The sequence below is a fragment of the Helobdella robusta genome (genome assembly GCF_000326865.2).
Source record: "Helobdella robusta unplaced genomic scaffold HELROscaffold_76, whole genome shotgun sequence".
Lineage (NCBI taxonomy): Eukaryota > Metazoa > Annelida > Clitellata > Rhynchobdellida > Glossiphoniidae > Helobdella > Helobdella robusta.
This window is the reverse complement of record NW_008705432.1, coordinates 148,997-172,919: the sequence shown is the minus strand read 5'-3', so window position 1 is coordinate 172,919 and position 23,923 is coordinate 148,997. Positions and strand designations below refer to the sequence as shown.

The window sequence follows — 23,923 nt, the reverse complement described above, 5'->3', positions numbered from 1 at the left end:
GCGACAAATACATAAATGGTATATAACGTTCAGTATTGCATTTTAACTACCCGGTTCGATTCAAGACACTATACATAAAATAACGTGTAATACATGCACCAATATTTTCAAGAAATTTTGTTATCTCCTGGTTCAAACGCAGAGTAGTCAGTCAGTCGCGAGTTTGTTAACTGGAGGTAAAAACCAATAAACTCATGTATTCAAAGATTTTTAGACAATTAGCTAGGTGCTTCAGATGTTTGCCATTGTTCTTCATAAACGAGTTTCTACTATAATAAAAATGTTTTCTACTGTAAACTGTACAGAACTGAATTGATGAATAATGAAAAATATTTAAAAATTAAACACATGAGTGAATAAGAATGAGGAAGAATGATAACATAAACATAGTAATGAATAAAGAACAAATGAAATACTTCAAAAATTGTATTTTTTTTATATATTAATAAATTTAGAATGCCATGTTAAATACTAGTTAATCTCGTCTTTGTTGAAGTTGTAGTCCTTGATGATAGTGTGACTTCATTCACATTATATGTGAGGCTGATGTGAAAGAAGATTTACACGGGCCTAAAGAATAATGCATATAAGTGACCACATTTCTCAATGTTGTTCTGCATTATTATATGTATGATGTCCGTATACTTGGAACCTAAATGAAAATTATTAAAAAATATTATCATCGTTATAACTATAATTATTTATTTATTTATTGTGTTTTACTTATTTGCGGTTTCTGCCCTGGCATCGGAGAATATTCCTGCAATGAAAATGAATAATCATTCAACAGTTTATTATTATTTCACTAATACGCCATCATTCAAATATTCATCAAAAGCATCATCATCTTCTTCACCGTCACAAACGATGCCATCTTCATCATCGCCACAACCAGCACCATAATCACTACCTTTACATATTTCCAAATATTTAATAGCAGTAGATAGATTTCAAAAGGGTTCAAATGCTGCAGTAGGCTGTCTGTGTGACTAAGCGGTTCCGTCAACAACTGACCCTGTGACGTTGTTGTTGTCGTTGTTGCGGTAAATAATGATGTCGTTGGATGTTGTTGACGATGACAAAGTTAATAATGTTGTCACGTGCAAAAGACGACAAATAACAAAAGGCTAGAAACAACGACATACAAAATAAACAAATATAAAAACGAAAAAAAAATCTCCAGCACAACGCTTCCAACCTTCTTCATCAAGTCAATAACCTTCATGGTGAACTTGATCTGACCTTGAAGTTCGGAGGCTGAGGTCATCCTCGTAGACTCCCATTGTAGAATCAGACAGGATAGTAGGCTTCTTATTATGCAAGAACAGTACCAAAGTCCATTTCCGTCTAACAGGTTGAAATTAATTAGAAATCACTGATTGGCTAAACTAATTATTGAATGAATAAATGAACGAAAGAATAAATAAATAATATTGAAAATTCAATTTTGGTCAATCAAAACTAACTGCTTGCTAAGAAATCTAGAAAATCCCAAATTATAGGATGCTTTTCAAATTTCCTCTGGACTGACAAATCCCTGTTTAATAAAGGAAAAAATGAAACTAAACTTGACCTAATTATAAAAACGACCTTGACCTCCTTATATAAAAAAACCTTGGCCCATTCGATGACTGACCTTTCGACCGTGACCCTAATAAAATCTTCGTCGGGCCACTGAAGTCCGTTGTACAGAATGTCTGGCATGACGATTTCTATCAGTACGGACGACATGGCTTTAATTACTTCTGAGGTTATTTGGAGGTCGTTATTATTATTGTTATTATTGTTGTTTTGTTTATTATTATTATTGTTATTATTTTTGCTGTTGTTTTTGTTGTTAACTCTTCTGAAGCAACATTCCCAGAGCAACTGTATTAGTAACTGCCTGTTTAGTGTTGTCGTCACTGCCGGCCAGTGTGTCTGTGGAAGGAATGAAGGAATGAATGAAAGAGTGAAGGAAAGAAAGAAAGAATGGATAAAGAAACGAATGAATGAACGAAGTGATAAAAAAATGAAAAGAAAAGAATGGACACCTCAAAACCCTCAACTTCCATATCAACATCATCATCATCGTCGTCACCATCGTCATTGTGAGATACATTGTTAACGGTGTTAATGTTATTGTTAGCATTCTGTAGACCCTTGCCAATAACTCCACTGTGGAATATTAAAGTATTAAATCCGCCAAAATGATTATTATTATTATTATTAGTAGTAGTAGTAGTAATTTTATTATTTCTTTTATTTCTGCTGTTATAGAAGGTTTGTAAGGATAGGTTTTGATTTTGTCTCAACAGGCTCGTCGTAGAGGTTGTTGATGACGCCATTGATGGCGATGACGTCATCTTTCGTTTTTCCAGTGAAAAATTTCTTTGTTTCGATTCATCAAAGAGATGACAGAATGACTAAATTATGAAAAAATCATTTTTTTCTTAAATAAATAATTGAATTAACTTTTAAAAAATATCAGTGTACTTTTCCAAATCAACAAAGAGTGCATGCAACAACAACAACACGTCATTATTAACATCGCCATCTTCATGAGCAACAACAGACATGTACCTCCAACAAAGATATTTTAACGATAGATCTAATAGTTTTAATCTGGGTTGGTGCATTTTCTGTGCATAGATATTTCAGTACTCTGATGCAGTCGTAACATATTTGCTGTCTTTTGGAGAGATCTGTTTGTTTAATGTTTGTTTATTTTTCATTCTAAAAGTGGATTTTAATATCGACAAACATCATCACTAACGTGTCCAGCACCACAAAAATAAAAGATGTCATCGTTAGCATCATGAACAACACCATCAACAACAAACAAACGAACGAACGAACAAATGAACGAACGAACAAACAAACGAACGAACAAACTACCTTTCAAAAGAATACATCTGAAAAAACATTCGATGAGTATGTCAGAAATTCTCAACAACACCGCAACACAACAATCAACATTATTATTATTGTTGTTGTTGTTATTGTTGTTGCTGCTGCTGCTGCTGCTGTCAAACATTTGAACCAAGTTAAAAAGTTTGAGCAGCGTTGAGGACCTGTTGAAGTTCCTGTGGACATCAGTGGAGTATGAAGATATGAGATTGCCTATACTTTCTAGGTGTCGACGTTTCAACACTGATATGACTGTTTGTCTGAAATAACAATAACAATAATAATAATAACAATGATAATAATGATAATAATAATAATAACAATAACCACAACAACCACAACAACCTCGTTGTAATATCAGATTTAACTTCCTCAGAGCAGCGAATGTACAAATTCTGTATTACTCTCCCTATCTTTCTATCTCTCTTGTTGTTGTTGTTGTTGTTATTGCTGTTGTTGTTACTACTATCACTACTATCATCAAAACCGCTATCATCATCGTCGTCGTCGTCGTCATCAACTTTGAATGAATTGCCTGCTGTGAAGTCCATAATTTTATCCACACAGTCATCAAGGATGGCTGGATGCTTTATGGAAAGTGAAAGTAACAGCTGGGAAAACCCGTCAAACTAGAAATATAAAGGTATAACAATATCATTAATCTATAATTAATCAACTAATTAATCGAATGACTGATTAATCAATCAGTTGATCGATTGGTCATCATGATTACTGTTACCATCTGTATCGTCACCATCATCTCATCACTATCGTTACAACATAACATCATCATCATCATCATCACCGTCATCATCATCAGCAGCACCGCCACTAACATTGCCGCGTGATCTTATGAAGACCCTAGCTAAAACGGTGGAAGGTTTGGCAGATGATAGTGGTTCGTGCAGGCAGGCACAGGTCAACAGCTTGTAAATCCACATTGAACTTGAATTAATTCATTTAATACCTAGTTAATAATATTTCTAACATTCACTCAGTTATTATTTCCATAATAAATCACGACATTCGGGGATAGGCGAGACATTTGATGCTTATATAAGAAACACGTTGGAACGTTAATAAACCCTTTCACGCAACCTTGAAGATGTAGACATGTAGGCGAATCTATCAAAATACTCAAACCTTGCATGGCATTGATGCGACCAAGTTGGGCGATTTAATAAAACGGACGGAAACAACTCATTTAAATTGCGAAAGTTTACAAGACACAAAACCCGAGCTTACGTACAAAGTGTGACGAATGTTAAAAGCCGTTGTAAGGTTTTTAGATAATTTTATAAGATGGCTATAGAATCAAACGCTTGAGAAATATTTAAAATATTTAGCACTTACAATAGTTTTCGATAAATCTAAAAAAGAAGCAATTAATTAATTAATTACGAGCTTATTATTTAGTTGGCATCCATTAAAGACTTATTACTGAATGAAAGACTGAATGAATAAATCGACAACCATTTGAAAGAATGCATGGGTAGATGAATGAGGAAAAGAATGGATTGGTGAATGATTGAACAAAGGAATGAACAAAAGAATGAATAATTGTCAATAACAAAAAAATAATAACACTGACACCTACCTCAGTGTAGTCACATTATCTCGGCTATTAATACCGTTATTATTATTATTATTATTATTGCAGCATAATTTGATGTAAAAGTCACACAAATCTAGAATGTCCTGTTTCAGTGAAGCAAAGGATCGAATCTCAACAGAAAAGACAAGGGTGTCAAGCTGAGTGTATGTTGCCGACTGCAGTTGTACACATACCTGGTTCTGTATATTTGTATGTATGTATGTTTGTATATATGTTTGTATGTAAGTTTGTATGTAAGTTTGTATGTAAGTTTGTATGTATGTTTGTATGCATGCATGCATGCATGTATGTATGTATGTATATATGTATGTAATGAACTTACTAGTAAATGCTGGCACATGGTTGAGATATCTTTCAACAATATCTCTCTCTCCATGGCAATTTTAACACCAACGTTATTATTATTATTATTATTATTATTATTATTATTATTGGTTTTTATGTTTTTATTATCGCCATCGTGGTCGATCATCATTTTTTCTTGATGGTTTGATTCTGTCATAAAATTGATTAAAATATTACTAGCTAATAATGTACAATGCATCTGTCTGTAAGATATGAATGTGTATATGTGTATGTTGTGTTGCGTGTGTGTATGTGTACGTGTGTGTGTACGTGTGTGTGTACGTGTGCGTACCTGTTTGGTAGCAAGCATGTTTCATCAACGTTTGGATGACTTTCAAGAATAAGCAGTCCATATTGAGAATGCATTTTGACAACATGTACAATGCACTGTTGGTGAACGAACGAACGAACGAATGAATGAATGACAAGATGAATTAATAAATGAATAAATAAATAAAGGAATGATTAAAAGATAACTTAGATTAAAAACAGAAATACAAACAAACCTCACCTCATATAATCAATAAACTGAGGATGATGTTTCATCTTGTAGGCCATCATCATGAGAACATCTGATGAGGCTGGTGATGATGATGGTGATGATGAAGTTAAAAAAAACAATAATAACGACGAGGATGACAAAGCTATAACAATAAAATTTAATAATAGCAAAGAAGCATTCAGGCATATGCAAGTTTCACAAAACTCCCAAAACAATCCAGCTATGCAGGCACACACGCACACGCACGCACGCACACACACACACACGCACACACACAGCTACCTTCGTTAAGAAATACACTAGAACAGATTCTCAACAACGGAGATGATTGTGACATCAAATGCAATACATAATATGGCGTTGCTATTATCTCCTCATGTGATGTCGATGTTGATGTCGTTGCTGCTGCTGCTGCAGCAGCTGCTGCTGCTGATGATGATGATGTAGAGTGTGAAGAAGTTGTAGTTTGATCATCATTAACGTACTCCTGGCGAGATAATTAGTTCTTTAATGAATACAAAACCATCCCATCTATTGTTTAATTAATTGTTTAATATAATTGAATTAAACTATCTAAATAGACAGTATATGTGCAAGGTAAGACATCACACAGGCAGGCATGTCATGATATGCAGAGTTTGTCATTGCATCGCGTTCAAACTCAGTCACAGGAATGCAAGACTTTGTCAGCAGACAGGCACTATACCACTAGGCCATGCAATTATCAATGATAACATATAAATAACACACACACACATTAACACTCACACACATACACACACACACATACATACACACATACACAGACACAAACACAGAAAGGAAAAGAACCACATTATAAAACTTTCACTAACCCTAATCAAATTCAGCACAGCCAATTCCAATGTAAAAGAATGGTGCAACGATAAATAGCCGAGAATACCAATAACAGATGGTATTTTTTGTATTCCTCTATCGGCCAGAGCAGCGGCAGCTTGCATTTTCATCAAATGAGACGATGACGATGATGAAGACAACGATGATGATGATGATTTCATCAGAGACGACGATGATGATGATTTAAACATCATTTGTTTATTATGATTATTATTATTGTTATTGTTAATACTGCTAGGGTAATTTTTAATGAAATAATCATTGAGGCCACAGTGGAGCATTCTTTTAATGACCTGCCTCGGAAAGCATGATCTGAATAAGTTGCAAATGAAGCATTATAACAAAGAGAACAACGACAAAAACAATAATTTTTATTAAAATGACAAAAATAAAATAAAACTCCACCCAATATGAGCAACTACCCAATCAAAATGCGGAGAAAATTTGACAGATGTCACGAGCAGCAAATCAAAGCACTTGTCCATTTCTATGTCTGGCCTGTTGATTAGACAATGCATGTATGTATATATGTAAGGTATGTATGTAATGTATGTATGCACTTTCACACACACACACACACCACACACACACATACACCACACATACATACACACACACACACACACACACCACACACACACATACACACACACACACACATACACAAAATTACAAACACAAACTAACAATAAATTAATACATCTAGCCAGAATCTGAACGAGAGATCTTGTAGCATAACAACTGGTCCATAGTAGCAGAAGATCATTCAACATGTTCAGACCAGATGACAGCAAAACTATATTACTATGAGTTGAAAATTCCTGACCAATTTCGCCCAACAAACTTGAGGCCCACTATATTTAAAAGTTGATTTAAATAAAATTTTAATTCATTTGAGTTTGGTGAGATTTTATTGATACATAGAAAAGTAGTTTTGCATTTGAGTTAATAGATGGATGGGTGTTATTTAACTTCAATAAAAATGAATTAATTGCCAAAAAATGTAAAAACAAAACTGGGTATAAAAAAATTATAAAACCATTTAAAAAACTGACACTGGAGAGCTTGGTGGCCCAGAAAAGGCTGTTTGTATGTAGAAGTTGAACAAATAAACCTTCAATTTTGTCAATTTTCTTCTCAAACTTATTCTCATCATCATAATTATCTTTGAAAATAAAAGAAAAAATTAATTATATGCATGAGTGTCTGTATCGAATGGTTGTACGAGATTTAGAAGTAAAAAAAATTTTCAACTAAAATAAATTCTTACTTGAGCTTGTTGTATGAAGATTTGCCAAATGATCTTCAACAGATTTTTTGTAGAGATGGCCAACATACTGAAGGGCAGCTTCCTCTGTGAATGGGATTGACGAAGTTTTCACCAATATGAACCTAATCATTTCCTCCTCCTCTGCATCTGATAATACCTCTTTGGGGCTCTCTGTCAAGAACTTTACATACTTTTGAATTTCCTAATTTTTGTATTTTAATTTCAAGTTTAATTGAAAATAAAGATACCCATAAAGTCATTGCAATAAATATATTAGTTATTTATTATATATATATCTTGTAGATATAGAATAGGTTTGGATTTTAAGACTTAATTAAATTTAATTAAAATAATAAAATTTTTGTAAAAAAGATATTTTTTGTTTACTTTTAACTTGTATTAAAAATTAAATTAATTATTAAATTAAAAAATTGACAAAAATTAGGAATTATTTATTGAATATTTAATTTTTAATTAATTATATTTAGGCTAGTTAGTCATCATGCGTCGGTGTTACTTAGATTAGCAAATTACTTATTGGTTACCATAAATATAAAAAAACTGCAACCCTGCTTGGCAGGAAAAGGAGAATACGTCAAGTATATCGTAACATCACGTAGAAATTATATAATAAATATAATATATAATAAAAAATAATACCTCTGCAATCGAAACGTCATGCCTAATTTGAGTTTTAGGATTCATCGGTGTCTTTTGTATTCGTTTTCGGCAATTTGATAAAACTTTTTTGGTTAAAAGTGAAAGAACCATTAAAAACGAATTGGGCTATTTTGACTTTCTTGGCTTAATGGCTTACATATTAAATTGTTTTAACAAACAAGCTATATGAAATATTTATTCGACTTATCATGTTTAAAAAATGTGGTAATTAAATTGAATTATGTATTTTAAAATTATTTTTGTTAATTTGAATGCAAAAATCGCTTTTTGTCCGGTGAAATACCGTTGCTCACTGAAACTGTAGGTTGGCTTACTAGGATTGAAATAAAACCAATCGTTGATTATAATGTATTAGGCCGTTTGTTTATTTTATTAGATTCATTAGTACTCAATTTTCTAAGCATGAAAAGGTTTAATTCGATAATGGAAATCCCGACATAAATTTAGTTTGGTGAATCAAGTTTTAATCTGTTACCCGACATCAACCGTTCCTCTTTACTTAGTGTCGTGCCTACGTATTGAAGAAATCAGGAACAGTGGTTAAGAGAAAAGCTTGTTTGATGAATCATTTGAGATGAAGCCATGCATATGTAATAAATCAATAAAATTGATATTAAATGATTATCTTTGTCTATGTTTGATAACTTATTAAGTTTTCACTGCACGCCTTAATATTTTGCGATGAACGTTTGCTAGATTTCCTCAGGTCTTAAATATAAGCAAAATGTTTAAATTAGTTTTGTAGCATTAACTATAACTCTAATTCCGTTTAATAAACTTGAATTATTCGTGACATTTGCACTCGAAATACACGTATCGTACTCTAAGCACTCTATGTTAAATCTAGATACTACATTTTATTATTTGTGTTGCACCGTTGATTTAACAATAACGTATTAGTGAAATTTTATGCGTAGTTCAATTGGGATACTTTGATGTATATCTATATCTATATATATATGTTTGATACTGTATGGTGCAAGAAACGTAGAAATTAATTTTTCGATCTGAAAATATGTCGGGGAGAACGTTCTCGATCTTGAACAAACTTAACACTGACGTGTCCCTAATATTCGTTACTTGCCGGTACAGAACATTCTTTGATACGTCAGTATTATGGTGACCTACTTTCGACCAATATTATCAAAGTATGCCGATTACTCGAACCAATAGCGTTAAGACACGATAATGTGCAGTCATTCTTAGCGTAGCTTAAAAGGCATACTTTTCTATAGCAGGTTATGTTTCATTTGTAATCAATTCGAGCGTTAAGTTTACGATTTTTAGGATATTTTTCTTTCAATTTTCTATTCTAATTAGTCAAATATTTTTGTGGAATTCCTAATTTGTACACTGTGTTTTGTAATTAGGTAGGTAAACTTGGTAGCTACTTTTTTTTGTTAGTCGTGCTGTCGGCGTTTCCGAAAGCGTACATGTGTTGCTTGCGTCTGCCATTTATTAAATTTTAAATTTAAGCTGATCGTTGGTATATTTGTGTTTACTTGATTTCAAACGTTAAAGTTACTTTACAGACGTAAAATGTTCTCCAATTTACGATTCCTGAGTGTAATTGTGCTGGTCTTTGGAGCCTGTCACGCCAAAGACAAAGATGAGAAAGATGATAAAAAAGACAGTGTTGGCACAGTCATCGGTATTGATCTTGGAACTACTTATTCATGGTACTAATCTATTTCCAATCCTTTTTTTTCTTTTCCATTTATATGTTCTAGCCATTAAAGTATAAACTTACTTTGTGTTTTTGTATTTTGTTGTATTAGCTGAATTTTTAATTGATATAAAACTTATAACGATCTTTTTTAATGATTTTTCAGCGTTGGTGTTTACAAAAATGGTCGTGTAGAGATCATAGCAAATGATCAAGGTAATCGTATCACACCATCCTATGTCGCTTTCACACCTGAAGGCGAGAGGTTGATTGGCGATGCTGCTAAAAATCAGCTTACTTCAAATCCTGAAAACACCATTTTTGATGTTAAACGCTTGATTGGTCGCCGATTCAATGAACCATCAGTACAGCAAGACATCAAGTTCTACCCATTCACAGTCACCAACAAAAATGACAAACCCTACGTTCAAGTTAAAGTTGGAGAAGAAACCAAAACTTTTGCCCCTGAGGAAATCTCTGCTATGGTTCTGATAAAAATGAAGGAAGTAGCAGAAGCCTACCTTGGCAAAAAAGTCACTCATGCTGTTGTCACAGTGCCTGCCTATTTCAATGATGCTCAGAGACAGGCTACCAAAGATGCAGGTGCTATTGCGGGTCTTAATGTTATGAGGATCATCAATGAACCGTTAGTTCTGTTTGCTTTTTAAATTGCTTGTTTGTTTTTAGTATCTCAATAGTTCAAAACATCTTTCATATGTTATATCAAAATTCTAAGAGAAGTTCTTGTTGTTTTTTGTTAGGACAGCGGCTGCCATTGCATATGGTTTAGATAAGAAGGAAGGTGAGAAGAACATTCTAGTGTTTGATCTCGGTGGTGGTACTTTTGATGTCACTCTACTCACAATTGACAATGGTGTCTTTGAGGTTCTCTCAACTAATGGAGATACTCATTTAGGTTTGTTGAGAAGGAGGTGTTTAAAATTTGTATAATCACCAGCATTTTAAATCTAAACTTGCTTCATTATTTATAAATTGGAAATAATACAACATTTCATATTAATTCAACAACAGGTGGTGAAGATTTTGACCAACGTGTTATGGACCACTTCATCAAATTGTACAAAAAGAAGAAGGGTAAGGACATCCGCTCAAACAACAGGGCTGTTCAGAAACTAAGAAGAGAAGTGGAAAAGGCAAAAAGAGTTCTGTCTTCACAACATCAAGCTAAGATTGAAATTGAATCATTCTTTGATGGAGATGACTTTTCTGAGACACTGACAAGAGCTAAATTTGAGGAACTGAACATTGTTAGTAGTTGGTTTAGGATGTATCTGCCTGTTTTGTATCAATTATGTGTGTTTTAATTTAATCTCATCAAGTTTGAATTTTTTAATGCTTATCAAACCATGGTTAAATTAAATGGTTTTAGATGATAGTGTTATTAAAAATTCTCTGCAGGACCTATTCAAGTCCACAATCAAACCAGTGCAGAAAGTATTAGAAGATGCTGATTTGAAGAAAGATCAAGTTGATGAAATTGTTTTGGTGGGTGGCTCCACACGTATCCTCAAAGTGCAACAGCTTGTTAAGGATTTCTTTAATGGAAAGGTAGGATTGTCATCTTTTGTTTCTATGATTGTTTTCTGTAGGATATTTGTTGTACTGGTTCACTTTATTTTGTCTCCATTAGTTAATTGTTCTCTTATGGGTTGTCTCTGTTCTGAGTTGTGTGCATGTGACTACATACATAGTGGACATTTTTTGCATGCCTCAAATTTTTTCTTATTAAATTTCAGGAGCCAAGTCGTGGCATTAACCCAGATGAGGCAGTTGCCTATGGAGCAGCTGTTCAGGCCGGTGTGTTGGGAGGTGAAGAGGACACAGGTGATCTTGTACTTCTTGATGTCAATCCCCTGACTCTCGGTATTGAAACAGTTGGAGGTGTCATGACAAAACTCATTGGAAGAAACACAGTCATTCCTACAAAAAAATCTCAAATATTTTCGACGGCTGCTGATCAACAGCCCACTGTCTCCATCCAGGTGTATGAAGGTGAGAGACCAATGACAAAAGATAACCACTTGTTGGGGAAATTCGATCTGACAGGCATCCCTCCTGCACCAAGGGGTGTACCACAGATTGAAGTCACATTCGAAATTGATGTTAATGGTATCTTGAGAGTCACTGCTGAAGATAAGGGAACAGGTTGCTTTTTTTTACTTCTTTTATTGACATGCTCTTCTGATGGTTGATTGATTTGTATATAATTGTATTCAATTGTAAATGTATTATTTATTTTTGAGTTTTTTACCACTGTCTGTCCGTTAGTTTGTTTGCAGTGCTTTGCTTTGTATTTGTCCAAATTTTCAGTTATCTCTATTTTTCTTCCAAATCAGGTAACAAGAACAACATAGTCATCAACAATGATCAAAACAGACTTTCACCAGAAGATATTGACCGAATGATAAATGATGCTGAAAAATTTGCTGAAGATGACAAAAAAGTTAAAGAAAAGGTTGAAGCTCGTAACGAATTGGAAGGTTATGCCTACTCTCTGAAAAGCCAGATCGGGGACAAAGAAAAATTGGGTGGAAAACTGAGCAGCGATGATAAAGAAACATTGGAGAAGGCAGTAGAGGAGCAGATTAAATGGCTCGAGAAGAATCATGATGCTGAAGCTGAAGAGTTTAAGACACACAAGAAACAACTGGAAGATGTAGCTCAGCCAATCGTATCAAAGATCTACCAACAGTCTGGTGGTGCTCCTCCACCGACGCAAGCAGAGGAAGAGGATAGAGATGAATTATAAATACAGTTCCCTGTCATGTGTGTGTGCTTGCTGTGTGTTTCAATTGGTTCACCTGCTTAGTTCTGATTGATTGGCCATTGGTTGACTGTTTGACCGGTGGTATTGTTTGATTTGTCTGCCTCTTGTATATACATTGTTGTAATATTATCAATTTATTTATTTCTTCCGTCAAATGTTTTTGTTTATTGTTTTTGTTTGTTGTTTCTGTTTAGAACGTGTTTTGATACGTCGTAATGATACAAAGATAACGGACTGATGATAATGACATTCTCTTAAGGATTACGATACATGTGATTAATATTATCCAGCAACATTATTTACATTTGTTACTGCGTACTACATGTTTGTGTTTTTATGTATCTGTTGTTGGTTGTGATGTAGTGCCGTTGATAACGTCGAGAGATGATGTTGTTTTTCATCTTTTGTAAATGTACTGTTTTGTTATTTGTAACATAATAGGATATATAAAACTGCGCGTCCAGTAACTGTTGATTTTTGTTTTTTTAATTTTTAGATAATAAATGCTGGTTATTATATTTTGTGTTTTTAATTTGTACATATTGAATAAAATAAAGTGAAATTGTACTGAAGTTGTCTCATTCTAAAAATCCGAGTGTCCGTGTTTTCACAGTTGTCTCGAGTCAATTTTCCCGCCAAATTCTCACATTTTCGCCAAAAAATAAGTATCTTGTCATTAAGCGAAAAAAAGTCTACTCAAATCGCTTAACCTCATTATAGAATTATTCTCACATTTCAGCTTGTCCAATTTTGTTCCGCTTGCATCAATCCACAACAACAAATACGAAATAGCAATGTTTTTGAAGCCATTAAGGTAGAGAAAGTCACATCGTTTCAATATCTAGGGAATGTTCTGGATTGTACTGGAACAGTTGAAGCTGCCGTTCGAGCACGCATACGTACAGCCTGAAATAAATGGCATCTCCTTGCGTCTATATTGATTCGGCGTGACATCCCACTACTACTACGATCAAGACTTAATAAATCTGTGATACGTCCGGTGTTGTTATATGGTGCAGAAACATGGCCAATGACAACCAAACTGGAACAACAACTTCAACGAACCGACATGAAAATGCTCCGATGGATGCAACGAGTTAGTCTGAAGGACCACATCAAATCTACCGAAATCCTGCGTCGTTCTGGTTTAGATGATATAAAGGACGAATGCCGGCAACACCGTCTGCGGTGATTTGGTCATGTCCCTTCGTGGGATTTTTCCGATTCCAAATGTTTATTGCGTAAGGTTGTTAATGCGATCGAGCAGGCGTGCCACATTGTCTGGGTGGAGATGGCAAAACAAGTAGGTATCGTTGGTGCTAAATTCTGATTTGTAGCCATTGTAAAGGATGCTAAAGCTGGACCGAATTCTGCAGGTGTTTGTCCAACGGATCTTGGTAGTGTTTGTTCGGAATGATTTATTGTAGGTATGATAGAAGGCCATCCATTGAGTAAAACTCTTGCTTGATACAAATGAATAGAGCTTCTAACTACTTTTGTTTGTCTGAAGTATAACTTGAATTGTGTAGTTATATTTTCATCGAAGTGTTTCTTTAATTTTACGAGAACGTATCGTGACAACCTGTGTTGGTACGAAGGGAAGCATTATGGAAAGTTTTTTGTAGGCGGGTTAAAGGTATTTGAAGTGCTTGGAGCCCAGACTGGGCATGCATATTCGAGCACTGGCATTCCGATAGTTTATATGTATGAAGTAGTGTTTCTTTGTCCTAACCAAATGGCAAATGGTATACCAGAAAGAGCTTTTAGGACGTTGTTATTTGTTAAGTTAAAGCATTTAGCTGCTGATCTCTGTACATTAGAGATAACCTTAGCTCATTAAACGTCTTACTTACTTTTTATTTCTTGGCGCACATCGTTGTCGCTTACGAATTTTTTACGGTTTATACTTTATTATAAGATAAATTATAAAAAATCAGTTTATTATTCGCTTGTTTCGTTCAAAATTTTAGTTCGAGCGTTCAGTTTGGGACAAATATTTGTTAGTTTCACTAATTGTCCCTTTATCTTTGTTAATTTTTTTTATTAAAATGCAAATGGGGATGAGACTGAAATGAATTATATTATTATAAAAACGTAGAAATCAGAATTATTTTATAATTTCAATTCAAATGGACCGCAAATTGTTGCCTCGGTTATGGATAATTTATATTTTTATACATTTTATTCCATTATTCGATTATATATGTGTTCTCTGTGTGTTTTTTGTATTTTAAACTTGTTGCCAAAACTTTTTTAAAAACCTTGTTGAGACTTTGAGAGAGAGAGAGTTGCTGTTCATAAATTTATTTATTTTGATCATATACTTTTTTTTATTTTATTAGCCGCCTAACACGACTGGCCAATTTGATTCATCAGATGGGTTGTCTGTCGAGCAAGGAAGAAAAAGAAGCCTCAGTGAGGTCGAAACAGATTGACCAGAGGCTGAAGATGGATGCCGAGTCACAATCCCAACATATTAAATTATTACTATTGGGTCTGTATGTCTGTCTCTGTGCATGTCTTTGTTTGTCTGCTTGTTTGTCTGGGCTTGTTTGTCTGGGCTTGTTTGTCTAGTGGGTTTGTTGGTCTGGGTTTATGTATAGATTCATGTATTTTGATGTGCCTTTTAATTTGTTTCCATGGAGATTTAGTTCTTTACATCTAGAAGGTTTATTTCCTCTGTTTCTATTGGTAAAGATAGTAACATTAATAATAAAAATTTTTTTTTCACTGTTAAATTTATGAATTATTTATTAACAGGAGCTGGTGAATCTGGAAAGAGTACCTTCCTAAAGCAGATGAAGTAGCTTGCCAATTTAATTTGCATAATTTATTAACAAACTCATCATTTATTTGTATGTTCATCATGACATTTGCCTAATTAGCATAAATTATTATCATCAGAATCATATATGAGAATGGTTACTCGATAGAAGAGTGCCTATCGTACAAAGTGGTCGTACACAACAACACCATTCAGAGTTTGATTGCCATGTTGAGGGCTTTGGGAGGACTTAAGTTGACCTTTAGTGATCCTGAAAGAATTGTATGTGTGCGTGTGTGCGTGTGTGTGTGTGGATGCGTGTTTTATATAATATCCAACCAACCAATCACCCTATGACAAACAACTTTTCTATTCACATAATCAGCCAATCACTTTCACTCAACCAATCAATCAGTCAGATGCACGATTATTTTTCGAGTTGGTTGAGAAGAAGGAGGATGTTGATTTGAACATGGACCTTGCAAAAATCATGAAGAGGTTGTGGCTCGATCCAAATCTCCAACTTTGCTTTAAGCAGTCCAAGTGCTATCAACTCAATGATTCCGCTGAATAGTAATTATTATTATAAATATGATATTAAATTTAATTATAATGAAGAAAGTTTTGTCATTATTGTCTTGACTACATTAAAATAAAACACACAGTTTTCTAAACTCGTTGGATCGAATCAGTCAGGAAAATTACATCCCGACAACACAGGATGTCCTCAGGACAAGAGTCAAGACAACAGGAATTGTTGAGATGACGTACAAATTGAGAGGAGTAACCTTCAAGTTTGTGTCTCCCTCCCCTCTATCTCCTCTCTCTCTCTCGTTTTACTTTGCTTCCTTCCTCTTTCTTTCAATCCTCTTTATATGAAAAGAATCTTTCACTCTCTCTCTTTCTCTCTCTCTCTTTTTCTCTCTCTCTCTTTCTCTGATGTAAAAGACGTACAAGGAACGTTTTTTAAAACTTTGATTTTAAAAATTGTAATTTATGATGTTGCTTCTGCATCAATTGTCAGTTTAACAGAAAAATAAATCTAAAATATTTAGAATCTTTGACATCGGGGGTCAGAGGTCGGAGCGTAAAAAGTGGATTCACTGTTTCGAGGGTGTGACGGCAATAATATTTCTCGTGGCTTTGAGTGAATATGATCTTGTACTCTACGAAGATCATACTGTTGTATGCTTTTGTGTCTTTGTTTTTCTGTTTATGCTTGCTGATTCTTTGTTTATGTTTTTTATTTTTGTTGGATCTCTGTTCACTTTTTTTGTTTCTGTTCTTGTGCTTATGATTGTACTTGTTTCTAGGATCTAATTTTTTTAAATATACTGGGTTGACTAATGATTTCGTTTTTGCTTGCTTGTTTATTGGTTACACACGATTCATTTATTCATCAATCTAACCATTCATTCATTCATGCATTCATTCATTTTACTTACCGGCTCAGTTATTTTACTCATTCATTCATTTTATTTAAATTCATTTTATTTAACTCATCACGCCATCGTAATTCAGAACCGTATGATAGAAAGTATGAACCTCTTCCACAGCATCTGTAGTACGAAGTGGTTTGAAAAGACCTCCATCATATTATTCCTCAATAAAAAAGATCTATTTGCTGAGAAAATTCATAATTCGCCGCTCACTGTTTGCTTTCCCGACTACAAAGGTAGTGCTGGTTGAGATGGTAACGATGATTTAGAGATCAGTGCTCCGCTCCAAAAAATTATTTCAAAAACTTTAACGTCGAAAAACGTTTAATGAATTTTTTTATCGCGTCCGATCTCGAGTTTCGTTGATTAATTTCAGACATTTTTGACTGCTGTCCGCGGACTGGCACGGTCCGCGGACAGCCGCCTGGCGGAGCACTCTTTGAGAGAATGGTCAAATTGACGACGACGACGATAACCGTGACCAAAAAGAGCATCATAATAGACATAATAGAGAGCGAGCAAGCATGTAGATAGACACAGCAGCAGCAACAACAACAACAGGTCCGAGCACTTACGAGGATTGTGGTGCGTTCATCCAGTCGAAGTTCGAGCAGCTGAATACGCGGCTGGAAGTGAAGGAGATCTACGTCCATTTCACGTGCGCCACCGACACCAACAACATCCAATTCGTTCTCGTATCTGTTACTGACATCATCATTAGGAACAACTTGAAGAGTTGTGGGCTCTTTTGAGGTGTTCTGACCGTGATGATGACCGTTATGATTCTGGCGAATATGATTCTGGTGGTGATTGTGGCCGTTATGCTTGTTATGGTTATTATTGTCGTGATTAGGTTTGTAATGTTGATGACTGTAGCAGTTATGATAATGATTGATTGTACGGAGATGGTGAATATTATGATTATGATAAAAACTGATTAAAGTGAATGAATTTGTGCCTAACTTTCCTAACATATCAGTCAGTTTACTTTTGAAACATCAAATTTTCGATCTCTACATCTATAAATATTTTTTCTTTTTTTTTTCATTTTTCTATTGTTTTTGCATTCTTTCATCGTTCTTTTATTATTTTTTAATTAATTAATTATTTTGATGTATCAGCAATGAACATTTTGAAATATGATGTCTGAAATAATTATGTCATATTGGTGTTATTTACTGTTCACTTTTCTCTATAATGTTTCGTTCATTAATATATATATATATATATATATGAAGTAATTATGCATTAATTATAGTCTTTTACCAGCATATATATGCGTAATATATATATATATATATGTATGTATGTATTTCTATACATGTATATGGGTATTTTTGAACAAAGTATTATTAATTAGTTAAATATTTTTCTATACTAAAAGACAATAGCCGTATTTTTGTATTGGGTCGTTTATATTATATGAATGAATATATGTACAGATGTGTATATATATATATATATTTATATAACTATGATATATATATATATATATATATACATATATCTGTATGTATATATACAGTTAAACCTTGTGTACGCCAACGTCAACATATACAATTAAAAGAAAGAAATATAATAATAGCTTTTTACATACTTCTTATTTGCGACAATAAGCAAAATTGTCAATCAAATTAACGAGCCATAGATGTCGAATGAATACGTTGATTAATTTTCATCGGTATTTAAACAAAAGAACGTTTCAATAAAGTACTTATGAAACCCAGTAAGCCACTGAAGCTATGTCTACACTCGTCCCGCTAGCCAACATACGCTTTGGTAAGCCAACTTTGTTCTCTAGACAAATTGACAAAAATGTTGTAGAATGGCTCTATTGATTTATTTAAAACATTTTTCCTACTGATTTATTTAAAACATTTTTCCTACAGAAAACCATATTAATCAATATTATATATTGATTGTACGTTTCTAGCATGGAGTACCTCAAGGATATCATCTATATGGTTTGTGCCTTGCTATCGGTTTGTTTGTATGGCATGTGTGTTGGTTTGTCTGTCTGTCGGTTTGTCTGTCTGTCTGCCATCATCATCATCTTGGTTTGATTGCTACCAAAGCCGTAGGTTACTTAATCGGATTTTTTTCGTATGTACAATACTGTGAGATCAATCAATCAACCATTCATTCAATCAACCAATCAATGAGGCAAATTGAATGAACCAAACAAACGAACGAATTGTGATAAAAACGAAAAAAATTAATAAATATTTGCAAGGCTCGTTCAAACTCGAACAAACACTTAACCGTACAGATCTACAAACAATTTTGAGATTTTAGTAAAGAAAGAAAAACACAATAGTTGCTTTTATTTGAAATCATTCAAAAACGAAAAGTGATGGTTAATTAAAATTGTAAAAACTTAAATTTTTAAAAAAATTCAAATTTTAAACAAACAAATGTAACAAAATATCGACTGATAAAAAATAATTATTATCCATTGTTATTATACACACTCCTTAGTAGTTCTCAAAGAATAACAATCCAGGTAAGGACAGTTCACGGCATATCATAATGGCTAAATCAACATACCAAACAGTAATTATTTATACATGCATATATACAAAGTAAATCAAGAAATATCCAAAAATTATATAATCAAACTAAAAAAACAAGAAACCATTCAACATTTAATAAATAAATAGACATTTTTAAAAAGATTGATCTAAAAGGTAAAATTTAAGGCGACGACGAGAATAAAATGTAGTTTGTTTTGTTGTGTGGTGCTGTGAAGCGAAAACAAACAAACACATAACAATAAACTAGTAAGAAGTGGCAAGAATAGTAGTCAGTCACCTACCTACAATTAAATTACTCTCAAGGCCCTAGCTTACTTATAATCATTAACTCAACTCACCTACCTACAAATTTGTATTTTTACGTTTTTGGAATTTTACATTGTTTTAGGTATTTTATTTTACACATTTCAGCCTTTTTATTTTACTTGAAACTTTTAACTAATGTTAAGCCCTAGCCTACCTACGATTGTTCAACTTATCTCAATCCCTAACTTACCTAGGAATTAAATTAAGTCCGGTAAAGAAAATAGAAAGTTGAAGAGAAACAACAACAACGACACTGAATGAATGGATGTTGTGTATGCGTGTGTTGTATTGATGTGTGTGTGTGTGTAAATGTGCGCGCGTTTACTCTCCAGAAACTTCTTGACTCACTACGGACAAACCTCCATTGCACCGACCAACATCTGACACGCATCGACGGAATGAATTTGACCGGATACTGAAAAATAATAAATTGAAAAAAAATTAATTCTTAAAAATAAAAAACAAGCCATTGGAAAAAAATAGGCAACTTATACTGAGATGACACTCAATCCTTTCTTCAAATTCGAGTACTTTCAATTATACAATGGGACAAAAACAAATTTCCCTCTAACATTACCTTCAAATTGTCATCGGAACGATCATCATGAGACCACCGTCTGAAATGTGCTGACGCCCACCACAGCCCACCTCTCATCATTCTGTAGACAAGTTATTTTTAATTAGCGTGTTGGTAAACCAGCTGAATGATTGAATTAACTAATTAATTAATCAATCAATGATTTAATGAATGAATAGAATGAATCAATGAATCAATTAATGGTGGAATAATTTGAAAGATAGTGATAAAATGAATAAATAAATGAGAAAAATAAAAAAAAGAAACTAAACCATACTTCAAAAATCGTCGTTACTGTTATCCATTGCACCGACCACCATCATCTGGTCGGCACACAAGATGTCATCCGAACTGCAGAGTGTCAGTCGACCAGCCAACGAGCTGATTCTTCCTACACCACCATCATGAGACCACCATTTGAAACGTGCTGACTCCCACCACTGCCCACCTCTCATCATTCTGTAGACAATTTTTTTTATTTGCGTAGTAGTAAATGAATGTTAGAATCTTAGGATCAAAAAATTATAAAATGAATATAATGTCAAATAAATAATATTTTAAAATAATAAAGAGAGTAAAATGTAAACAAAAACTTACCGTCGCCCATTTGACAAAGGCAGAATGTTGAATGCGTTCCTGTTCCTACGTTGTCCTCCAAAACTGGTGCCAGTCCTCCTCGAGATTGTTGTTGAAACACGGCCCGTAAAGATAAAGAGAAGATTCTCACCAGAAAGCTTAGCGGTGCGTGCATCTCAAATTGCTTAATAAAAATAATCCTATCTACCTATTCAATTACCTTAACTAATCTATATAAAATTGTTAATGGTACGATAGTCGAAAATCCCCCTTCATTCTCCCTCCTTGCACAGAGGTTCACCGACAGCCAGGGCACCGGATAGAAAACCATTGCCGTGCGGATAGTAGACTATTGCCGTGCGGATAGTAAACCATTTGCCGTCCGGAAGCCGTGCGGGTAGTAGACTATGGTCGTGCCGCAAGGTAAATCATTACCGTGCAGATAGTAAACCATTGCCGTCCGGATAGTAAACCATTGCCGGTTCACCACTGGCCACCAAGGCTTACCTCAGGCAAAAGACTTTGAAATCAAGAGTCAATCGGCTATCGTACCCTCAACTTACCTATTCATTACAATTAAGTCCTAGCTTACCTAAAATTACAAAACTCAAGAGCCCAATTCATTTAGCCAATCGGCACCCACCCCACCACCTTCGTAATGCCTTGGGCTCCAACTTAGTAATAATAATATAAAACTTAAACCCTAAATCTATTAATGAGTATGTGTTACACCGTAGCCTTAACTTACCTATTCATTACATTACGGTCCTAGCTTACCTAAAATTACAAAACTCAAGAGCCCAATTCATTTAGCCAATCGGCACCCACCCCACCACCTACGTAATGCCTTGGGCTCCAACATAATAATAATAATGTAAAACTTATAATTAATCTACCTATCGATACACTTACAGCGTTTTAATTTACATTACAAGATTGTTCCTAGAATTACATTATTGCTCTTAACTACCTATGAAATTAAATTACTCTCAACCTTAGTAATAATAAATTAGAATGTGTAATGAAAATAAAATTACGCTCAAATACTAACATATGTGTTTATGCGTGTATTTGTGTGTGTAATACGCTGATGCGTGTAATGTGGGTGCAAGGAAAAAATAGAAGCGATAAACTTACGCGCCTACCTATTCAACTACATTAGTGTTGGATGCTTCCTATCTATCCTACCTACAATTAAAATTATGCCTATCTAACCTACCTATATAGCTACTTAATGTAATTGTGTGTGTGTGCGTGTGTGCGTGTAAGCATTCTTACCTATTGTTAAATTACAGAGAAAAACAGAGAAAACAGAATAAAACATATCCCAGCCAGGCGTGTATTCTTTGCCACTGAATGAATGAACGTAGCCTGACATCTTCCATCATGAACTCCTCTGGAAGCTTCAACCTGAATGAAATGAATAAAATGAAAAAATTTCTATTATTTAATTAATTTAAATGAAAATAGAGAAACAAGCCAGGCTGAAACTCGCCAACCGGAAAAGCCAGCCAACTGGCAAAAAAGGAACCGCAATGAAACCGTAAAACGAACCCCAGCCAGGCGTGCATTCTTTGCCACTGAATGAACAAACGTAGCGTGACATCACAACCATTCTGATCCACGATGAACTCCTCTGGAAGCTTCAACCTGAATGAATGAACCTGAATGAACCTAAATGAATGGAAAAATCTTATTTATTCAATTAATTAAATGAAAATAGAGAAACGCAAAGAAGCCGACCGGTCGGCAAAGAAAAGAACCTTAAAGAAAGGTATCTATATAGGATTTATGCTCTATATAACTCTATATAACTCTATATAACTCTATATAACTCTATATAACTCTATATAACTCTATATAACTCTATATAACTCTATATAACTCTATATAACTCTATATAACTCTATATAACTCTATATAACTCTATATAACTCTATATAACTCTATATAACTCTATATAACTCTATATAACTCTATATAACTCTATATAACTCTATATAACTCTATATAACTCTATATAACTCTATATAACTCTATATAACTCTATATAACTCTATATAACTCTATATAACTCTATATAACTCTATATAACTCTATATAACTCTATATAACTCTATATAACTCTATATAACCATCCATACTACCACATTCAATCGATAAAAATCCCACTTAAACCAGGAACCACCGCGTACCTGTTATATGTATAATGTGAAACAAAACAAAAAACACACCACCAAGTAGAGTTAAAGAATAGAAGTCCCTAACCTACCTATGTAACTAAATTACCTTACGCCCTAGCCTACCTATGTAATAAATTAATTTTTAATCTCACCTACCTATGTTTCATTAACTTAACTCAAGACTCATGAAGAAAGAGAAAAAAGAGTAAAACAGAACATAAAATACTACCACACAAACAAACATGATGCATGTATGTATGCATGAGCAACCGCTAAAGAACCCACCTAAAATATAAAAAAAATACAACATACAAACACACAAACCACAGACATGCAAACTCTATATAACTCTATATAATAAAATAAATAAAAATAAAAAATTATAAAAATAAAATAAATGAGATCAGACAAACTGCTTCAAGCGAGGCAGAATGCCTGATCTGATTTTCATGTCGTCTCAGCTCTTATTTATACTCGTTTCAATCATACATTTTCATCATTTCAATCATTCACATCAGTAAAAAACTTATTTAATGTAGGTACTACACTATTATATATTCTTAACTACAATGCTAACCGTACTAAATTGACGTCATCGAACGAACGCCTTCGAAACTTTCTGATAGGGTAGTTGATTCTGCTATATTTCTTTATAAAGATATAATCTTATTAATTATCCCTTTTTATATATACTTATATACATATATATATATATATATATATATATATATATATAATATAAATTCATTATAAAAGCAACAATAATCAGTGCTATATATATATATATATATATATATATATATATATATATATAATTCAAAATAGTTTGAATATATATAGAATTTAAAATAGTTTGAGACCACACCTTGCTTAACATCCGAGCCAAGCCAAGCTAAGCCAATTTGCATAGGT

General features: G+C 33.6%; 4 protein-coding genes across 4 annotated transcripts; 2 read left to right on the top strand and 2 right to left on the bottom strand.

The window, feature by feature from the left end:
- Positions 1-719: 719 nt before the first annotated feature.
- On the bottom strand, positions 720-8,202 carry HELRODRAFT_181816 (hypothetical protein; the record flags this gene model as incomplete). Its single annotated transcript, XM_009031600.1, has 18 exons — positions 720-760; position 1,015; positions 1,199-1,347; positions 1,467-1,537; positions 1,637-1,920; positions 2,563-2,684; positions 2,878-3,149; positions 3,235-3,314; positions 3,411-3,518; positions 3,726-3,834; positions 4,487-4,683; positions 4,827-4,999; positions 5,182-5,236; positions 6,206-6,539; positions 6,915-7,081; positions 7,283-7,392; positions 7,498-7,699; positions 8,158-8,202. The coding sequence occupies 18 exons, from the start codon at positions 8,200-8,202 to the stop codon at positions 720-722; spliced, it is 2,520 nt and encodes an 839-aa protein (XP_009029848.1).
- A 1,234-nt stretch (positions 8,203-9,436) lies between these two features.
- On the top strand, positions 9,437-13,188 carry HELRODRAFT_104028 (hypothetical protein). The gene is made up of 8 exons (XM_009031599.1): positions 9,437-9,548; positions 9,711-9,857; positions 10,011-10,490; positions 10,606-10,760; positions 10,877-11,112; positions 11,264-11,413; positions 11,602-12,010; positions 12,202-13,188. The coding sequence occupies exons 2-8, from the start codon at positions 9,718-9,720 to the stop codon at positions 12,612-12,614; spliced, it is 1,983 nt and encodes a 660-aa protein (XP_009029847.1). The 5' UTR covers positions 9,437-9,548; positions 9,711-9,717; the 3' UTR covers positions 12,615-13,188.
- Positions 13,189-14,499: 1,311 nt separating this feature from the next.
- HELRODRAFT_186172 (hypothetical protein) lies at positions 14,500-18,513 on the top strand. The gene is given in 10 exon segments (XM_009031598.1): positions 14,500-14,631; positions 14,975-15,126; positions 15,393-15,435; positions 15,537-15,678; positions 15,812-15,969; positions 16,062-16,190; positions 16,452-16,581; positions 16,918-17,071; positions 17,397-18,049; positions 18,060-18,513. 8 exon segments carry the CDS (start codon positions 15,009-15,011, stop codon positions 17,585-17,587), a joined length of 1,065 nt encoding a protein of 354 aa, XP_009029846.1. The 5' UTR covers positions 14,500-14,631; positions 14,975-15,008; the 3' UTR covers positions 17,588-18,049; positions 18,060-18,513.
- A 1,764-nt stretch (positions 18,514-20,277) lies between these two features.
- Positions 20,278-23,462, bottom strand: HELRODRAFT_181813 (hypothetical protein; the record flags this gene model as incomplete). The annotated part of the gene is made up of 6 exons (XM_009031597.1): positions 20,278-20,334; positions 20,567-20,711; positions 20,850-20,986; positions 22,205-22,238; positions 22,383-22,478; positions 23,425-23,462. 6 exons carry the CDS (start codon positions 23,460-23,462, stop codon positions 20,278-20,280), a joined length of 507 nt encoding a protein of 168 aa, XP_009029845.1.
- Positions 23,463-23,923: the final 461 nt, after the last annotated feature.